This window comes from Equus quagga, chromosome 15, assembly GCF_021613505.1.
Source record: "Equus quagga isolate Etosha38 chromosome 15, UCLA_HA_Equagga_1.0, whole genome shotgun sequence".
Classification (NCBI taxonomy): Eukaryota; Metazoa; Chordata; class Mammalia; order Perissodactyla; family Equidae; genus Equus; species Equus quagga.
In genome coordinates this window covers 35151606-35171761 of record NC_060281.1, presented here as the reverse complement: position 1 = coordinate 35171761, position 20156 = coordinate 35151606, and the positions used below count along the sequence as shown (strand labels likewise).

Genomic DNA, 20156 nt, shown 5'->3' with positions numbered 1-20156 from the left:
GTGTGCTTTAGTATGTTCCCATTTGTACAAAAAATGACAAACCCACTCACTCATGTTTATTTTACATAGTGAAGAAACTATTACCTTCAGCTGCACTCAGATTCTAGGTAAGGGTGCCAGGGATCTGGGGTGGTAGAAAGATAAAATTTCCATTGCATGCATTTTTAACTTTTTACCATGTAAAAATTTTACCAGTTTAATTTTTTTGCATTTTCCCTGGTACCCATGTAAGCTGTTTTCTTTTATATTTATCAAATTACAAAATTATAGATGCATACTGTAACAAATGAAAAGATGAAAGAAAATTATTATCATCTCTCCCAATCATTATGCTTCTAATGCCTCCTCCCTCTTACCCAGGATAACCAATGTAAAAGCCTGATATGAATCCTCATATATTTTTTCCTTACACAAGCATCGTAACATTACAAATAAAGTAGTAGTCTCTAAAATAAAATGAATATTCTTTCTTTCTTTGCTACAAACATTGCAGCCAACTGATGGTACACACACATACACACCAAAACACACGCACAGACACACAGCAGGGTTAGCTCTGACTGCTTGACTGAATGGTTGACATGAGAGTTTACATGCTTCTTATTGCCAAAGAAGGACTCACAATACACACATTACTATCAAATTTGATTTTTGCAGTAAACAAGATATGTGTACATTTATGCACAAAATGGATGGGTACTATTACTTAAGAAGTAGTAGATATAGATCTCTCTATACTGAAATGTCTTTTTGCATAAAAATATACACAACATATGATTTTACATAAGTGGCATCACATTGTGGATGGCACAGGAGGCATTTAGAGCTAACTTTTCATTGAATCTTTCTTGTTTTTTTTTTCCTTTTTGGCTTTCTCCTGCTCTTCTTTCCTGTTCCATATATTTTTCTTTGCTCCCACAAACCATCCATTCATCTGCCATCTCCTCCTCATGTAACCCATGTTGAGAATCCATTGTGTATCCTTCTATAAATTTCCCCATGAGTAGAAATATATACTTACAAATACACACTCACGTATGTATGGGTGGTGATATAATTAGCACATCGTTTTTAATACCTGTATTGAATTTATAACATAAAATATGAATTCAATACTTTCCTGAAAATGAACATTTAGGTAACCATCAATGTGTTTCATTACAAACAAAATTGCAATAAGCATTCTATCCCGTGTATATTTACCTACTATTCTCTCACTTTCAGCAGATAAATTTCCAGAAATGTGATTCCCAGCTCAAAATATACACACTTTTAAAATTTTAATATGGCCAAACTGCTTCCCACATAGGCAGTTGTCATTCTCAAAAGCATATGGAAATAAATCCAAAAACTTTTCACTAGCATTAGGTCTTAATGTGCTTTAGTATCTGCCAATCTGATGTGTCAACATATTATCTTATGGTTGTTTTAATATGCATTTCCTTGGCAAGTAATGAAAAATTGAATCTGCTCTTCCATTTCTCTTCTTTTTATTTCTTTTTCTGTGCTTTATCTTTTCATATGTTTCATCCATTCTTGTTTCAATTAATTTTCTTATTAATTGTGTGATTTCTTTCTGTATTAGGAAAACATTGTCCTTTGTCCAATCAGATATAAGCCCCTTTAGAGAACCACAGTTTAAGAAATTTCAGCACCTAGAACAGTTCTCCACACCTAAGCGCATTGAGTGTGCACTTTGGCAAGTCTGAATTCAGTCAGGACTCCAACTTAGCCCCCCAGTAAAACAAACTAACGAAGAGTCTTACTGTCAAGGTCTGTACTGGGGAACACAACATGTTTTGAGTATTTTATACTCTCCTATCAATTTCACATATGTTGTTTAATTTTATTTCTCGCATCAATTTTTGCGGTTGATATCAAGGACATTAATCTTAGTGAACGAAACAATTTGTGCACAATCCAAAGTGAAGGAAGTTCAAGATTGTTAGCAGTCACTTTATGATCCTAACATGAAGTGGTTCTGCACCAAATATGAAACTGATAGAGAAACACCACTTCAGAGGGGAATCAAGTTTCCCAGGAAGAGTCTGAATAATCTTAACTTTGAGAGATATTTGACAAACATTTTTGTCAAGATACTTTTTTTTTTAAAGATTTTATTTTTTCCTTTTTCTCCCCAAAGCCCCCCGGTACATAGTTGTATATTCTTCGTTGTGGGTCCTTCTAGTTGTGGCATGTGGGACGCTGCCTCAGTGTGGTTTGATGAGCAGTGTCATGTCTGCGCCCAGGATTCCAACCAACGAAACACTGGGCCGCCTGCAGCGGAGCGCGCGAACTTAACCGCTCGGCCACGGGGCCAGCCCCTCAAGATACTTTTTATTGCCTTTTTGACACCACAGATCCAGACCACAATCCCATAGTTGGAGTAAAAGATTGTTTGTGGGCTGTAGATGTTGGTATTGTTAATTATCCTGGTAAGAGATTAAGCCTGGGCCAGAAAATGAGGCATCAAAAAGTAGACATGGTGCTAGCATGAAAAATATACTTTCACCTCCCTTGATGTCCTGGGCTCCATTTGGCCTAGACTGAAAGATGTGAAAAAGTCATGAGCAGTTCCAGATGAGATGTGGTATACCATTGGCCAAAGGAATTATCATGGACAATGACATTCAAATACATATGGGACAGTATAATAGCAAGTAATTATCTGCATTATATTTACCTTCCATTAAACTAACCCTACAGTAGATTCTCCTATAAGCTATGACTAGATTTCAGTTGCACTCAGGGAATTCTAGGATGACCTGTTCCCTTGCTCATGAAAAACAAGTACAGGGGATAGCAGTCACCTATCCCACAGACAGGGTATGGAAAATGATGACAATCTCTGCAGAGGATGCTAAGTAAAGGAGGCAGCCAGCATTCTCACAGAGCACAATCATGAAGACATGATGAAAACAGTGGAGAGGAAGGGCCAGAGGAGATCATTCTTGAACACATCTTGCAAATTCTCAGAATTAAATAAGGGACACTTCAGAGGAGCTAAATTCAAGATCAAGTTTGGTAACCATTTATATCATTGTGGGTTTGGGCACATATATATCCCTTTTTACATCAATAATTCCACTTGGAAAAGGAAGAGCACATTCCCTTGGATACCCCCATGTTTCTAGATTATTTCACAAGCCAGAGCCCAGTAATATCATCTAATTGTCAGTTCCCAACACCCTACCCTAGCATCTTAGGCATCTTGCATCCAATGAGTCTTGGGATGCAATAGTATCTCATGGATTTAACTCAAAATATTATTTTATTCCATACCTTCCAAAGCTTCTTGAGGAATAGCAATCCATTTTCATAAAAAATAGATAGTATTCCATCCAACAAGATTTTCCCAAGATAAATCATAGCTTTTTGTGGTTTCTAATAGAGATTTACATGGTCCTGCTATTTAACTTTTTTCTTTACTAGACTACATGCTGGAAGTAAATAATATCTAGGACAGGTAGTATATCCCATTTATCTTTGTTTCCCAAGTACATTGTAGCTGTTTCATAAATGATTAGTGAAAGAATGAATAGAAATGCATGAATGGATGAATTAATGAACAAAAATGGTCATTTGATTTGTAATCCCTGGCCCGCTGAAAATGAAATGACTTTAAATCATATCAAGTGGAAAGAAAACACCAAAAATCACAAATGTAGAGAATATTAGAATAGAGTCAACCTTTACTATTTGTGTTTTCAGTATTTGTGAAACTTGTTCTCTAGAGATTGCTTGTAACTCCAAAATCAATACTCACAGCACTTTCCTAGTCACACATGCACGAGAGCCTGCACAGACGGCAAAAAGATTTGAGTCATGTAATGGGCTGAGGTTGAACAAAATGAAGCTCTGCCCTCTTGTTTCGCTGTTATGCTATAAACAATTGTCCTTTTCATGGCATGATTAGTGCCATATTTTTCATAATATGGGTTTTTTGTGGGTTTCTTTGGTGATTTCACTGTTTGCAATGGTCACCAAGTGTAATGCTGAAGTGCTGTTTAATGTTCTCAAGTACAAAAAGGCTGACACGTGCTTTACAGAGAAAAAACATGTGTTAGACAAACTTTTTTCAGTCATGATTTGTAGTGCTATTGACTGTGAGTTCAATGTTAATGAATGAACAATATATATTAAATAAGGTGTATTAAGTAGAAGCACACTTAAAACAAGATTATATATATATATCAATTGACTGTGTGTTCAATGTTAATGAATGAACAATATATATTAAATAAGGTGTATTAAGTAGAAGCACACTTAAAACAAGATTATATATATATATATCAATTGACAAAAATGTGACCAGAGGCTTGATTAACTCTAATCCTGAATTTCACCTAGAGAAAGAGGAAGAATTCAGAATTTGTCATTTCAGTGTTCATGACAACTTTATAGAAGGAACATCACTACCCCAAATAATAGAATCAGATCTTTCTCATTTAAAGATGAGGATTCTGAGCCTCATGAAACTAAAATGACTTGTACAAAGTTGTAGAGTAGATCAGTCATAGAAGCAGGATTAAAACCATGGCCTAGTTCAGTGGTCTCTCTGCTATATGTTCAATTCCTAGGATGCAATCAGAAAAGAAGAAACAAAAAAGGGGAAAGAGGAGGATGATAAGACATCAGACAAGCTTTAGGAGACTTTCCAATTTCAAAAAGAGTTGATCATGAAGCAGCACTCCACTTAGTGGGTTGAAACTATTGTAGTCAGACTAAAGAAAGTAACATATTCACTGTAATCATAGTTCTTAAGACTTGATGGGGCTATTCCCCTCCTGTTGCAGACGTGGAACTAGAAGGATTTCCTCAAGCCCTCATGTGAACTCAGACAAACTGCCACAATTTTTTCCACGCTTAACCTGACTCTCTTACTCCCACAGAGTAAGGCCTTTCTTAAAGTCTGAGAGGAAATGTTTGTGCTCAACAACAGCAAAAGAAGTCACCATTAGACACATTTTCCATTAATAAAGGTCATTACTTATTGTGCAGGACCTTGTGTGAGGACTGAGCTTGTTCAGTGACTATGAATTGAAAAATATAACATCTTAAGTACTTCTAGAATTCATAACCTAACCTCAGAGCTAGACATTTCAGAGAGCAGGGGAGAAAGCTGGCCCCCACCAGCCTGCTCCCTACACAGACAGGAAGATGTGGTCCCTCTTCAGGGAAATGCCTTCTCTTGCAGGGCTCTTTGACCCTGAGGGAATAATTTGGTTGCTGCACTCTTGACACCAACCATCTCTGTGAGTTGTCTCTGTGTGCACGGGTCTTAGAGGGACAGTTCTCACGAGGAGAAGAGACTCACACCAATAAAACTCCTCTTCCCGGGGCCACCATCTCAGAACCTGGAGGCTCAAGGGCTGAAAAATTAACTGGAAGATGCTTCTGAAAATTCTCAAGGTCTCCTGTAGTCCCCGAAACCCTAGGCAGCATATGGTTCTGAAAGTAGGATTGAGAGAAGACAACATGGGGATCTTCTCTCCAAACTTTCTTCCTTAGTTGGACTTTCTGACTGTTTTTCCTAAAACAAAAGCTGCCTCCTACCTCTATATTCCATACAGCCAACTAATGCAATATTCCAGTCCTTTTTCCCATCATTGGTGAGTTCTGTCTACTCCTGATCTAATGCCTTAGATGGTGGGGGTAAGTGTCTTTGATCACGCAAAAGAGATTAGGAATGGAAAGCTGAGGAGTAATTAATGATAGTGAACCAGATTTTCCCTCTTATTGGTCAGAATGAAGTCACTTTGTCCTTATTTTTAAAAGAGAGGAAGGAAGGAAGGAAGGAATGAGGGAAGAAAGGAAGGGATGAAGGAAAAGATGGAAAAAGGAAAAACTGAAACTCAGAGAAGTCAGGGTAGGACACTCCAAAGCTAACCTGGAGCTACACCCACCAGAAGAATGGTTTCATGTATTTCTCTCTCTCTCTAGAATCAGAGAATAAATATTTGCAGTAATGGATGAGAAAAAAAGTCTGTCATAAACTGCTAGAAGGGCAAGAGATGGAGAAGGTAGAGGGCTCGGAGTCTTTTATTTCAGAATTACACTCAGACAGCTTCTCAGACTGCTGATCATCAACCCACTGTTTGAGGTCTGCCTTATATTTTTAAAGATTGGCTGTTTTCATGTAAATCTCCTCTGACTCAACTTTGTCCACAAGTTCACAAAAAGAAGTAACACAAGCAATGGCTCTATCTCAGTGACATGTTAAAATTTACTTTGAAAAAGTATTTATATATTTACATGCTTTAAAAATTAAACAATAAATGAATATATAAAGTGAAAAGTATTTATAACATTTTGACGTTTGTCAAGAGTCCTTATAGCTAGCATCAGAGCTGATTTGTCCAAAGTTTCAGAGGAAAACTTAGCTCATAAAATTAAGTGAATTCTCTAAAGTGAAAACAGGAAAGATGATAAGTGCAATTTCTTAACTACTAGCTCAAATTCTAGGGACAAATGTTATGGAGAAAGTAACTATAAGGACAACCTTCTGTTGGAGAATAGACAGGGCAGGGAGAGGGACTATTAGCTATCTGACAATAAAACTAATGAAAACATAGAGAGCCTGGTTGACTCTCCCTGCCCCTTCTCAATATCCCCATCATGGAAAATAAAATAAAATGCATATGACATATTTATACAAATAAAAGTGAAGGTAATGTTTCTAACACTAATTGCAGAGTTAAGAGAGGAAATATAAATCGACTTCCATCAGCTGTGTTCTTCAGATTCCAACACAGCTAAGAGGAGTTGTAACTTTTCCTTGTAGAGAAGAGAATGCCAAGGGGCTGCTAACCTGAGCTCATCCAGGCTACTGTATAAATGCCCTGAAATAAAAACTGGAAGGAATGATATTAAATACAGATGAAGCTGATGGAACAAGATCTGATGATCAGGAAACAAGTGAGAATAAGTCTCAGTGCAGATTTTCATGTTTATGATACCAGTGACCTATACTTTCTCGTTTATTCAGTCAAGGTGGAGAATAATGGACAATATAAATTCTCACATTTCCTCTCCATCCATAGAGTTCTCTAAGTGAGTTTGCTCAGTGGATAGAGCTGAATTTTGGTTTCTTCACCATAAAACCAACTGGCCTCACCATTTTCATGGCTACACCACTCACTGACCAACAGTGTCATAAAAGTTTGTGGTTAGACACAAGGTGGGAAAGTATTAATTGAGGGAAAGTAGAAATTTTCAAGTGCAAATTCATCTCTGCCATCATGAGTCTGGCAGCATGCTGATAACATAGATGTAGAAAACGATATAGCACCTTGTGATACATGGATGCTGAATCTAGAGTCCTACTGGAAAGATAAAGTCATTCACAACAGAATTAAAGACAAGGCTGCAAGCCAGCAGATGGACCTGTAAACCAGAAGCTTCAGCTCCCACATTACCACAAACACCAGGGTGACCTTCCACAAGCCTCCTTTCAGGGATGCAGTCCACTCATTGTAGATGAAGTTATTGGACTAGAATTCCTGGGCCTAATTGCTGCTCTGAAGAACTCTGTGGCCCTCTCTGAAAAATAAGAATTCAGAGCTAGTTCACTAGCCAGTGGACTGGAACATTTGGCCGAGCCTTCATAAATGAATAAAGAAAGAAGGTTGCTATTTTACAAAACAGAGAGGAGATGCCAAGTATGAGCAAAGGCGCCAAGTCAGGAAGGATCCTGGATTCAATGCAAAAGAAGGAATGCTGTCTAAACTGGCCCCCAGTCATTAGATTCTCGAAATGTTAAATGTGCATCAGGGATAATAATAATTATAGTTTACTAAGAAGTCTCAATGTGTGGGATGTAAATTGGAATGATTTTATTTTTATGGTTACTGCCATAAACTGTGCTCTGTTTATTCCTTTCCTTTTCACTGATAACCCACTTCCCTCATGAACCTCAGTCAGACCTCAGTCAGAGTCCCAAATTTGTCAATCACATTTAGCTTCTAAAACTGTTCTCTGGTTATTAAGACTATTTACTTTTCATTTGCTTCTATGAAGATACAATTTTTCAGACTAACACCGGTTCATTTTTGTTTCAATCACATTTTCACGTCAACGCTCTTTTTTTCTTTTAATAACACCAGACAACAGAAGCACTAGTAGCTTGGAGTAGAAGAAAGAGAGCCAGGTCAGCCCCTCACATGAGCTCCTCTTCCCTGCCTCTACTTCTGTACTGGGGTGGTCAGGAAGGAAAGGAAAAACGTGCTGGTAAGTGTACATTCTCCTCTTGTTTGGCGATAACTTCTGCTTTAGCTCTTTTTGTGATTAATTTAGACAGGGTGACAAGCTTCTCTAAGCCTAGGCCCCTCACTCAGCTTCATCAAGAGTTCAGTCCCAGCTGGTGGCCTCATACTAAATTCCTGGTGCCTGAAACTTTTGACCCACTGATGCATGATGGTCCCTAATTCATCTTCCCACCATCACCCTAACTCTGGGGCCTGTATCAACAGGTGACCCACCTCTGTACCCCTGGGAACACAGTAATTCAAGGAAGCAGTGTCTGTCTCTTCTCCACCTGGAGGCCACACCACATCTTCTTTCCCAAGTCTCCTTCCCTAAGTCTGTTAGCATGCTGCCGGTGAGCAAGCCTGGTGGCTGAGTGAGCATTCAGCTGGGAAACCAGCAGTCTAGTCCACCTTTCTACTAGTAGACTTTAGCTCCTTGAGATCAGGAGATGAATGTTATTCATGGTTTTATTCTCAAAGCCCAGGATACTTTCTGGATAGAAGAGCAGTAAAAACTGGGGACTGGAGAGAGTGAAGAGATTGTCCTATTTCTTCTAACCTAACACATCTCAGTGACACTTATTGAGGGAGAACAAGCTTTCTCAGAAAGTTTGAATTTAGAATGAACTCTGGGGAAATAGGAAAAATCCCAGCAGTAAACTTAAAATTATACTTTTGTAGACTGATGGTGTCAAACATATTTCACAGGATCTGCAAAGGAATGCTAAGCATAGGAATTTAAACCTGATATAATATGTTCTGGGGAGTTGTTGTGCCTTAAGCGGGAGAATGATGGAATGAAAGTTGTCTTCTGGAAAATCCATCTGATAGGTAATTCAGGACCTTTGGTGCATGTAGAAACTGGATAACAATTAGGAAGCAGCTTCAGTGGTGTATCTATTAATTATTCCACTTGATATTCAGTTTTTACTTCTCTGTGTTCCAGGCAGTATCTTAAGCTTTGAGAATATAACCACGAATAACACAAAGCTTCTTCCTTCAAGTATAATAATAGAAAAATAGACATAAACAAATATATCATGAAGCATTTTGATGTATTATTAGCATGGACTACTCAAAGAGCTCTAAGGAAGCACCAAGGATGAAAGATTTGAATGTTGAGAAGCAGAGAAATGTTTCCCAGAAGAAGTCAAATTCCACATGAGAACTGATGGATAAAATAGAGATTTTAGGTAGTAATGAATAGTGTTTTCAACAAAATGGAGGCATGAAATGAAAACTGTTAGGAATTCTGAATGGCCATGATACCAGAGCTTGATGTGGGGGTGATACATGAGACTGAAAAGGTAAATGGGTCCATATTATGAAGGATCTTACATATTCTACTTGGAGTTTGGACATGGTCATCTAGACAGCTTGGTTTATTAAAAAAAAAAAAAAAGAGAGAGAGAGATCTCCAAATCACAAAGACCTGGGTTTGAATCATGCTTCCATCTCTTACTAAATACTCTAAGTCTCAATTCTTCATTGCTGTCTTTAAGATACTAATATCTACTTCGCAGGTTTTTGTGGAGTAGATAATACATGGGGAATGCATATTAAATACATTTAATGTGAAATTCCAGAAATCTTAATAAATTATAACTATCATTTTTTAGTACTGTGAAATCAATAAAGAATTTCAATCATAAGAATTTCATGAAAAACAGAGAGACTGATAACTGAGTGTGACTGAAATGTGATGGATTACTTTCAGGGAGCTATTGCACTAATCAACGTGAATGGTGATCAGGATTTACCTTAAATTGTGGCAATAGGAGCAGAAAAGAGGGGTCTAATTGAGGAAATTTTCTAGCATAAAATCAGCAGACTTTTTCCAAAGATTGATGTAGGCCAAGGAAGGAGAAAGAGGAAGATGAGTTCATGTTTTTAGCATGGAGAACTTGATGGGTGGTGGCATCATGAACAAAGGAGATGGTACTGAGGACCTGGACTATGAGGGCTATAGGAGAATGGAAAGTAACGGAAGGCCAACTAAGATGCTGCTATTTATGGTTTCAAATGTGCATTTCTCTGTGTATATGTGTATGTAAATACATGCATGAAATAAAATTGCCTGTAAATAAACACTCCAATACAAATAATGTTTATCACTGAATGGAAAAAAAATCAGGTGATTCTTATCTTCTTCTTAATATTGTCAATTTTTCTAGTTTTTCTCAACTAACAATATATTTCTGACAGAAAAATAAAATAAATATTTTAATAGCAAAATAAAACAATCTCTTGTGATACTAAAAGTGTATTTATTAAAAAGTACTTGGAAATACAAAAATTTATGTTTAAAAAGTCACTGGTAATCAGACATCTTAGGAATAGTTATCAGATAATACTGAATATTCGATTTTGCATCACACACTTTTTTTAGTAGTGTCAAAACAATATCTCATGTATTTAATGTATAGCATATTAACCTTACTCTTAATGATGAACATATTTAATGTTTCCACTACTAGAGACACTTCAAAGAAAGAAATCTGCAAGAATTGGAAGTTTATGTACAACTCAAGTCTTGATGATCATCTTCATCCATCCCAACATTAACTTTAATGTGTAAACCTGACTACCCTCTGAGGCTTACTTTTCTGATCAGTTTGTGTTTAAGCACATATCAATAACAGTTGATTTCCTTTCAAAGATCCAATCCATACCAAAATTCCCTCCTCAACATCCAAGCATGAATTCACTTTTCACTATAAATTGTATTCCTCTTCTTACCCTACACTGAGCAAGATTTGCCCTATTCTGCTGACAATACTCAGAATCAAGAAGTCTCCATGTAGTGCCTCTAATCAGTCCTATGTTAGAACCTGTACAAAAGGAAATACAATTGGAGAGAGGAGTCAAGATGGAGGTGTAGGTGGACTCTGAACTCACATCCTCCCACAGACACAATCAATTTACAACTACTCTGGGAACAATTACCTCTGAGAGAGAACTGAAAAATGGACAAAAAGATCCCCTGCAAGAAGCGGCAGTCCTAGCTGAGATGGAAAAGGCAGAAATTCCTTTCTGGAGAGAAAAAAAAAAGCCACCTTTGCAAGCTACAGCACTTCACGGCTGGCCAGGAACAATCCTAAGGTACAAACACTTCCCTGGAGGAGTGGGGGACCTGATGTAGGTGATGTAGATGATGAAGATGTAGCTGACCCACCTAATACATAGATATAAGTACAGAGAAAGAATCAAAATGAGGAGGCAAAGGAATATGTTCCAAGTAAGGGAACATGACAAAAGCCAAGAAAAAGAACTAAATGAAACAGAAATAAACAATCTACCTGATGAAGAGTTCAAACAAAAAGTAAAGGATGCTCACTGATCTTGGGAGAAGAATGGATGAACTCAGTGAGAATGTAGATAGAATTGGAAAATATAAAAAAGAATCAATCAGAAATGACGACAACAATACTGGAAATGAAAAATTCACTATAGGGACTCAATAGCAGAGTAGATGATACAGAAGAACAGATCAGTGAGCTGGACGAAAGTCTAGAGGACATCACCCAAACTAAACAGATAAAAGAACAAAGAGTGAAAAAGAACAAGAATAGTGTAAGGGAACTCTGACACAACATCAAGCACACTAACATTTGTATTATAGGTGTCCCAGAAGGAGAAGAGAAAGACAAAGGGGCAGAGAATCAATTTGAATAAATAATAGCTGAATAGTTTCTTAACCCAAGGAATACAATAGACGTCCAGGTAGAGGAAGCACAGAGAATACCAAACAAGATAAACCCAAAGAGGCCCACATCAAGACACATTATAATTAAAATGTCCAAAATTAAAGATAAAGAGAGAATCCTAAAAGTGGCAAGAGAAAGGCAACAAGTGACATACAAAGGAAAGTCCATAAGGCTATAGGCAGACTTCTCAGCAGAAACCTTACAGGCTAGAAGGAATGGCACAATATATTTAGTGCTGAAAGGAAAAAACCTACAGCCAAGAATGCTTTACCTCACAAGATGATTCCGAATGGAAGGAGAGATAAAAAGTTTCCAAGACAAGCAAAAATTAAAGTTTATCAACAAGAAACCAGTTTTACAAGAAATGTTAAAGACTTATTTAAGTGGGAAAAAGAAGACCACAAATAGGAATACAAAAATTATCCCCAAAAAAAGAGGCAATAAAATTACTCTTAAAGGTTAAGATACTGTAAAAGTAGCAGAGCAACCACCTGTGAAGATAATATGAAGGTCAAATGGCAAAAGCACTAAAATTACCTATTTCAATGACAGGGTAATGGATACACTCACAAAAAAGAACTCAGACATGATATCAAAAACATAAAATGTAGGATGAGAGGAGTACAAGAGCAGAGCTTTCAGAAAGAGGTCAAACTAAAGAAACCATCAACTTAATATCGATTGCTATATATGTAGGTTATTACATATGAACCTCATGGTAATTACAAACCAGAAACCTATAATAAAAACAAAAGCAATTAAAGGAAAAGAACCCAAATAATACTAAAGAAAGCCATCAAATCACAAGAGAAGAGAGCAAGAGAAGAAGAAAGGAGCTACTAAACAGAAGAAGTACTAAAACACTAGAAAAAGAGTCGCAAAATGGCAATAAGTACTTACTTATCAACAGCTACTTTAAATGTCAACGGATTAAATGTTCCAATCCAAAGGCATAGGGTGGCCGATTGGATTTAAAAAAAGACTCATGTATACATGCTGCATACAAGAAATACACTTCATACCTAAAAACATTCACAAACTGAAAGTAAAGGGATGAAAAAAGATACTCCATGCAAATGGCACTGAAAAGAAAGCTGGAGTAGCAAGACTTAGACAAAATAGGCTTCAAAACAAAAACTGTAACAAGAGACAAAGAAGGGTACTACAACATGATAAAGGGAACAATCCAACAAGAGGATGTAACATTTATAAATATCTATGCACCCAACATAGGGGCACTTAAATATATAAAGCAGGTATTAACAGGAGAAATAGATAGTAACACAATAATAGTAGGGGACATTAACACTCCTCTTATACCAATGGATAGATCAGTCAAACAGAAGATCAATAAGGAAACATTGGCCTTTAAATGAGACATAGACCAGATGGACTTAATAGATATATATAGAACAATCTGTTCATAAACCACAAAATACACACTCTTTTCAAATGCACATGGAATATTCTTCAGGACTGATCATATGTTAGTCCATAAAACGAGTCTAAATTTAAGAAGATTGAAATAATACCAAGCAGCTTTACTGACCACAAAAGTATGAAACTAGAAATCAACCAGGAATAAAATCAGAAAAGGCACAGAAACGTGGAGATAAACAAATTGCTCCTGAACAATGATTTAGTAAATCAAGAAATCAAAGGAGAAATAAAAAAAGTACCTGGAGATAAATGAAAATGAAAATATGGCTTGCCAAAATCTATGGGATACAGCAAAAGCAGTTCTAAGGCGGAAGTTTATACAATACAGGCCTGTAAGCAATACAGGCTTATGTCAATAAACAAAAAGAATCTCAAATAAACAATCTAGCAGTGCACCTAATGGAATTGGAAAAAGAAGAACAAACAAAGCCCCAAATCAGTAGAAGGAAGTAAATAATAAAAATCAGAGCAGAAATAAATGAAATACAGACGACTGAGAAAACAATAGAAAAAATCAATGAAACCAGGAGCTGGTTCTTTGAAAAGATAAACAAAATTGACAAACCTTTAGCTAGACCTTCCAAGTAAAAAGAGACAAGGCTCAAATAAATAAAACCAGAAGTGAAAGAAGAAAAATTACAGCAGACATCTCAGAAATAAAAAAGATTATGAGAATACTATGAAAAGCTATACACCAACAAATTGGATAATCTAGAAGAAATTGATAAATTCTTAGGATCATACAAGTAGACCATTATCTCACACCATACACAAAAATTAACTCAAAATGGATTAAAGACTTGAATTTAAGACCTGAAGCCATGAAAATTCCAGAAGAAAACATAGGCAGTACGCTCTGAGACATTGGTCTTAGCAGCATATTTTCAAGTACTGTGTCTGACCGGGCAAGGAAAACAATAGGAAAAATAAAGAAATGAGATTACCTCAAACTAAAAACCTTCTGCACAGCAAAGGAAACCATCAACAAAATGCAAAGACAATCTAACAATTGGGAGAAGATATTTGCGAACTGTATTTCTGATAAGGGGTTAATATCCAAAATATATAAAGAACTTATACATCTAGAGAATAAAAAAAATAACAACCCAATTAAAAAATGGGCAAAAGATCTGAACAGATATACAGATGGCCAACAGGCACATGAAAAGATGTTCACCATGCTTAACTATCAGAGAAATGCAAATCAAAACTACAGTGAGACATCACCTCATTTCCGCCATAACGGCTATAATTGGAGAGGATGTGGAGAGAAGGGAATTCTCCAACACTGTTGGTGGGAGTGCAAACTGGTGTAGCCACCACGTAAAACAGTATGGAGATTCCTCAAAAAATTTAGAATAGAACTACCATATGATCCATCTATTCTACTGCTGGATATTTATCTAAAGAAGAAGGAAACATGAATGCATAAAGATACATGCACCTCTGTGTTAATTGCAGCATTATTGACAATAGCCAAGACTTGGAAGCAATCTAGGTGCCCATGAAGGGACAAAAGGATAAAGAAGATGTGATATATATACACAATGGTGTACTACTCAGCCATAGGAAATGATGAAATCCAGCCATTTGTGACAACAAGGGGGGACCTTGAGGGAGTTACAGTAAGCAAAATAAGTCAGAAGGAAAAGTCAAATACCATATGATCTCACTCATAAGTAGAAGATAAAAACAACAAACAGTCATATAGAGACAGAGATTAAATTGGTGGTTACCAGAGGGGAAGTGGGGAGGGAGGAGGGTAAAAAGGGTTATTGGGCACCTGTGCGTGGTGATGGATTGTAATTAGTCTTTGGGTGGTGAACATGATGTAATCTACCCAGGAATCAAAATGTAATGCTGTACACCTGAAATGTATATAATGCTATAAACCAATGCCACCGTAATTAAAAATAAATAATATAAATAAATAAATAACAAAAGAAGACACAGTCACTCTATCCTCACTTTCTGATATCCTATGGTGTTCAGTTATATTTCTAAATTTTAGAACCTAAGCTACAACAGAGGAACCCTTTGTAATCTTAATTTGTATGTGCGTAGACTTTTGTCCATCTCACACTCCTTAGACTTTTGTCCATCTCACACTCCTTTCACTACAATATCATCTTTCAAGAATCCTGGCTTTACTCAAAGATCTCAATTTTAACGCACTACCATGTGCTGGCCTTAGGTCTCTCTTCTATGAACAAAGTTGCCTATAACATTGAAATTGCTTGGGAAATGAGCTGTCAAAACTCAAGGCATTTTTACAAAAGAAGAGTAAAGATTGGATCCATTATACAAGTTATTAAGACCTAAAATAAAACAATGCTACTTAAAATGCAGTTTTCTCAAATGAAAAAAAAAAATGGAGGAATAGACCATGTATTGGGTGGAACTTGCAATTATACAGAGCTGGCATCATACATCTGTAAAGGAGGAATAGACTACACAGAGACCAAGTAGAGTCAATTCTGGCTGATCATCTTACAGCATGTAAACATGAACTCTATAACACATAGTTCTAAACAATAAATATAAAACTGTAACTCTAATAAACAGGACCAGTTACATAATTGGTGTGGCTCAGGGAAAAATAAAAAAATCAGGGTCTCTTGTTCAAAAATTATTAAGAATTTCAGGACAGTGAAAGCACAGCATTATATCAAATGTGGGTATACTGAGCACACAGCCCTGTGGGACTGCATAGGTCACACACCCACGAAATAAAAGAATGCCCTTGTAATAAAAGAATATGTAAAACAGTTTATTTTTGACTTGAGGAGAAAAATAATTTATAAACAAGACCTCAGAGAGACAAAACATAGAGAGGAAATTTGCTGGTCATGACTTTGTCAAAATGATGGATTGCTAGACAACTGAGAAACTGTAGATACAATTCAGATGGGTGATATTTTGAAAGAATGAAGACCATATTGCAGTCATCTATAGAAACAGAGAGCCACAGTTTGAATTCTAGTTCCACAGTTTATTGTAAAACAAGGTAATTTAATGTTGGCTATAATTAATAAGATGATATTGCATTCTTGAAAGCTGCTGAGAGTAGATCTTAAGCATTCTCAATGCACACACAAAGAAAGAGTCAATGATGTCAGGTGATAGATGTGTTAATTATACAGATGGTGTTAATCATTCCACAATGCATATGTAAATCAAAATATCACATCATACACTTTAAATATATATAACTACACTTGTCAATTATTCCTCAATAAAGTTTGTGGAAAAAAACAGCAAAATTTACTTATATCCTTTGAGCCTCAGTTTTCTTGTGGTAAAGTAGGAATGATTTTAGTACTTCCTTCACTGGATGTTAAAAAGAAATAAATAAGCTAATACATGATTTTAAAAACCTCAGAAAAATACTTTATAGAATAAGAACACGTGTTATTTATTTCTATTATGTTCATAACATATTATATAACAAGGAATCATTAATGTGATGAATATATAATCATTCAAAACAGCAAGAATGGACCTCAATAGAAAGATGAACAAATTACATGGCATTTATACATGTTACGAGAAATTCTAGATGGATGTCAGATCACATATTGATATTCCTTGCATGAAGCAGACAAAGTATTTTTCGTAAAGGGTATAGCAAGAAGCAAGGATACACATTGAAGAGATCAGCCTCATTCTCCCAGAAAGAGATGTGAGCTTTGGGATCAGAAAATTAAAGAAAATAGAGTAGTATTATTTCCAACATTGAAGAGTAGATTTAGAAAGAATTTTAAAAAGTACAACTTCTCTCTATTCTCCTTTCTTTGTTTTCCATAGAACTATAGTAATGAATGAGTAGAATGTTAAAGATAATCATCTTTCTGGATAGATCAATGGGATTGTGACTGGCCCCCATTCTTTAACTGTCATTGCCAAATTTCTTCCCCTTCTCTACACAAGAGTTTTTCCAGGGAAGTCCCCAAATAAGAATGTATATCCATACCTCTGTCTCAGGAAATAAAAGATAATTTAGTGAAGAAAACATATGAAGGATTGAGATTTGCTGTCCATGGTTTTGAAACTAAGGCAGAAACATAGTAAGGAAAGAAAATAGGAACAATGAAACAAAAATGCAACTAAAGATAAGAATTCCCAAAGGGAATTTCCTCATAGTACAAGTATGGAAATGTATCCTATTTATTCTTATAACAATCCTTCTCAGACCCAGGAGACATGCTCTCTCAGGATTTGTATGTCTAGAGATCTGTGGATGATAAAAAAGCAGGCAGAATTTCAGAAAGAGAGGAAGAGGTTTTTGAAGACGAAGAGCTTATGCTGCAATCCCAATAGGAACTATCACTTCAAATATTTTTCTACTATTTATAATCAAGGGGAACATAAACCTGAAAAGCTTTCTTAGTTGTGATTTTGAACAATCAATCAGGTAAGAGAATGAATTAGGAGACACGCTGAGCAGCTGCCCACATTTTTTGTCTGCTTGCTAGTTTTACAGATTAATACACAGGATTGCAAGCTGGCTTTCCTGACTTATGATGGACTCTTCATTGTATTTGTAAATTCTGAAGGCTCTTTACATTCTACATTTTTATTGCCTTATCTCATTCTCAATTCAACAAGCCTGGTTCTCTCGATATTCTTCAAAGTAAACATGTAATCTCTAAATATTGAAATCGCAGTGAAATAAATCACTTAGCACAGACAAATCTGATTAAGTTTCTTTCAATGTTAGTAAAAGTTTCCCCCCAAAATTAATTTTTGATATAATATTGTTTTGTGGGTCACAGAACCAAAAATGATATTTTCTATATTATTTGTACCTTAAACAGGAGAGGAAAATTTTTAACAATATACAAAATATACATGGCTATCAAAGAAAGCTCTGAACTGCTTGAAGCCAGCCTGCATGGAGACATAGTAGACATTAGATAATTTCTCAAAATTTCCTCCAGCTATGAAGACTAGAATCCCATAGGCTCCCTAGCAGTGTTTCCTAATTAAACCACTTTTTTATGCTGGTCATCTCAAATCTTTTTCTTCTCCTCTTAGGGATTATCCAAACTTTGAATGATTCCCCTTCTATAGAAAGCACTCCATGCCTATATCTCTAACAGATTTCCTTACAGTTCCTATTATTCTCTCTTTGTCTATTTATCTTAACTAAAAACCATTTAGGTGATTTCTTACTAGGTCAAGAGATAACAATGTGGGAGAGTATTTAAAAATTTCCCCCTGTTGGAGCTGACTTTGGAAGATGAAAGGGAAGCTGTACCAGAAGGTAGAGGTTCATAGTCAGAGAACATCGTAGGCTGGCAACATGCTTTGAATCCCTGGAAGTAAAAAATACCAATGATAAACTTAATAACGAAAAACATGGTTGGGTCACAGTCTTTAACCAACAGGTAACTTTAATTTTTAATAGTCTAATGGTCCAAATAACCTAAAACCTCTGAGGTTTGTGCTATGTGAAACAATAATGCTTTCTCTCACAATATTGTTGTCTAGGAGGAAAACTGCTAGACTGAAAGGACTCTGATTCCCATCAGAGACACCATTCCATACATTATTTTGTCTTTTCTTTTAAGTGATGCTGAATCAAACCTCAGTCGCTGAATTTCTCCTCCTGGGATTAACAGACATCCAGATACTGCAGCCTTTTCTCTTCGTGATTTTCCTGGCAATTTACTTTCTTATTGTGGCTGGGAATGGAGCTATCTTGATGATTGTCATCTCTGATCCAAAACTCCATTCACCTATGTATTTCTTCCTGGGAAATCTGTCATGTCTAGATATCTGCTACTCCACAGTGACACTGCCAAAGATGCTGGAGAACTTCCTCTCTACACACAAAGCAATTTCTTTCTTGGGGTGCATCAGCCAGCTTCACTTCTTCCACTTTCTGGGTAGCACTGAGGCCATGTTGTTGGCTGTAATGGCCTTTGACCGCTTTGTGGCTATCTGTAAACCACTTCATTACCCTCTAATCATGAATCATCAGCTCTGTACCCAGATGGCTATCACTATCTGGACCACTGGTTTTTCCCATGCCCTGTTGCACTCCATAATGACCTCTCGCTTGAACTTCTGTGGTTCCAACCATATCCATCACTTCTTCTGTGATGTTAAGCCATTGTTGGAGTTGGCCTGTGGGAACACTGAGCTCAACCAGTGGCTGCTCAATACTGTCACAGGGACCATTGCCATGGGCCCATTCTTTTTAACACTTATCTCTTATTTCTACATTATCATCTATCTTTTCGTCAAGACCCGTTGTTGCAGCATGCTTCACAAAGCACTGTCCACTTGTGCCTCCCACTTCATGGTAGTTATTCTCTTATATGCTCCTGTAGTCTTCACTTATATTCGTCCTGCCTCAGGTAGCTCCATGGACCAGGACTGGATCATGGCCATTATGTACAGTGTGGTCACTCCTGTACTAAATCCACTGATCTATACTTTGAGGAACAAGGATGTGAAGGGGGCATTGAGTAGAGTGATTAGAAGGAGGCTCTAACTTAAAGAAATCTAGAGCATTTTTCTGAGGCATAAATAAACTGGCAATGAGAAACTTGAGATGTCAAATTGTGCTGCTCCTCAAGTTATTTCCAACATGAATAACAGAGGGAACTGAATAAAGGAAAAATAATGAGAAAGTCCAGACCAGTTGTGTTAAGCAACACATTCCTGGGTAATATATGAGAAACTTGAAGAAATGGGACACCATCCATGGAATCCTAATACTAAATTTGGTTTGAAATATCAGTGATACAACTGA

General features: G+C 36.5%; 1 protein-coding gene across 1 annotated transcript; it reads left to right on the top strand.

The window, feature by feature from the left end:
* Positions 1-18968: 18968 nt before the first annotated feature.
* Positions 18969-19895, top strand: LOC124227377 (olfactory receptor 12D2-like). The gene has a single exon (XM_046641354.1). The coding sequence runs from the start codon at positions 18969-18971 to the stop codon at positions 19893-19895; it is 927 nt and encodes a 308-aa protein (XP_046497310.1).
* Positions 19896-20156: the final 261 nt, after the last annotated feature.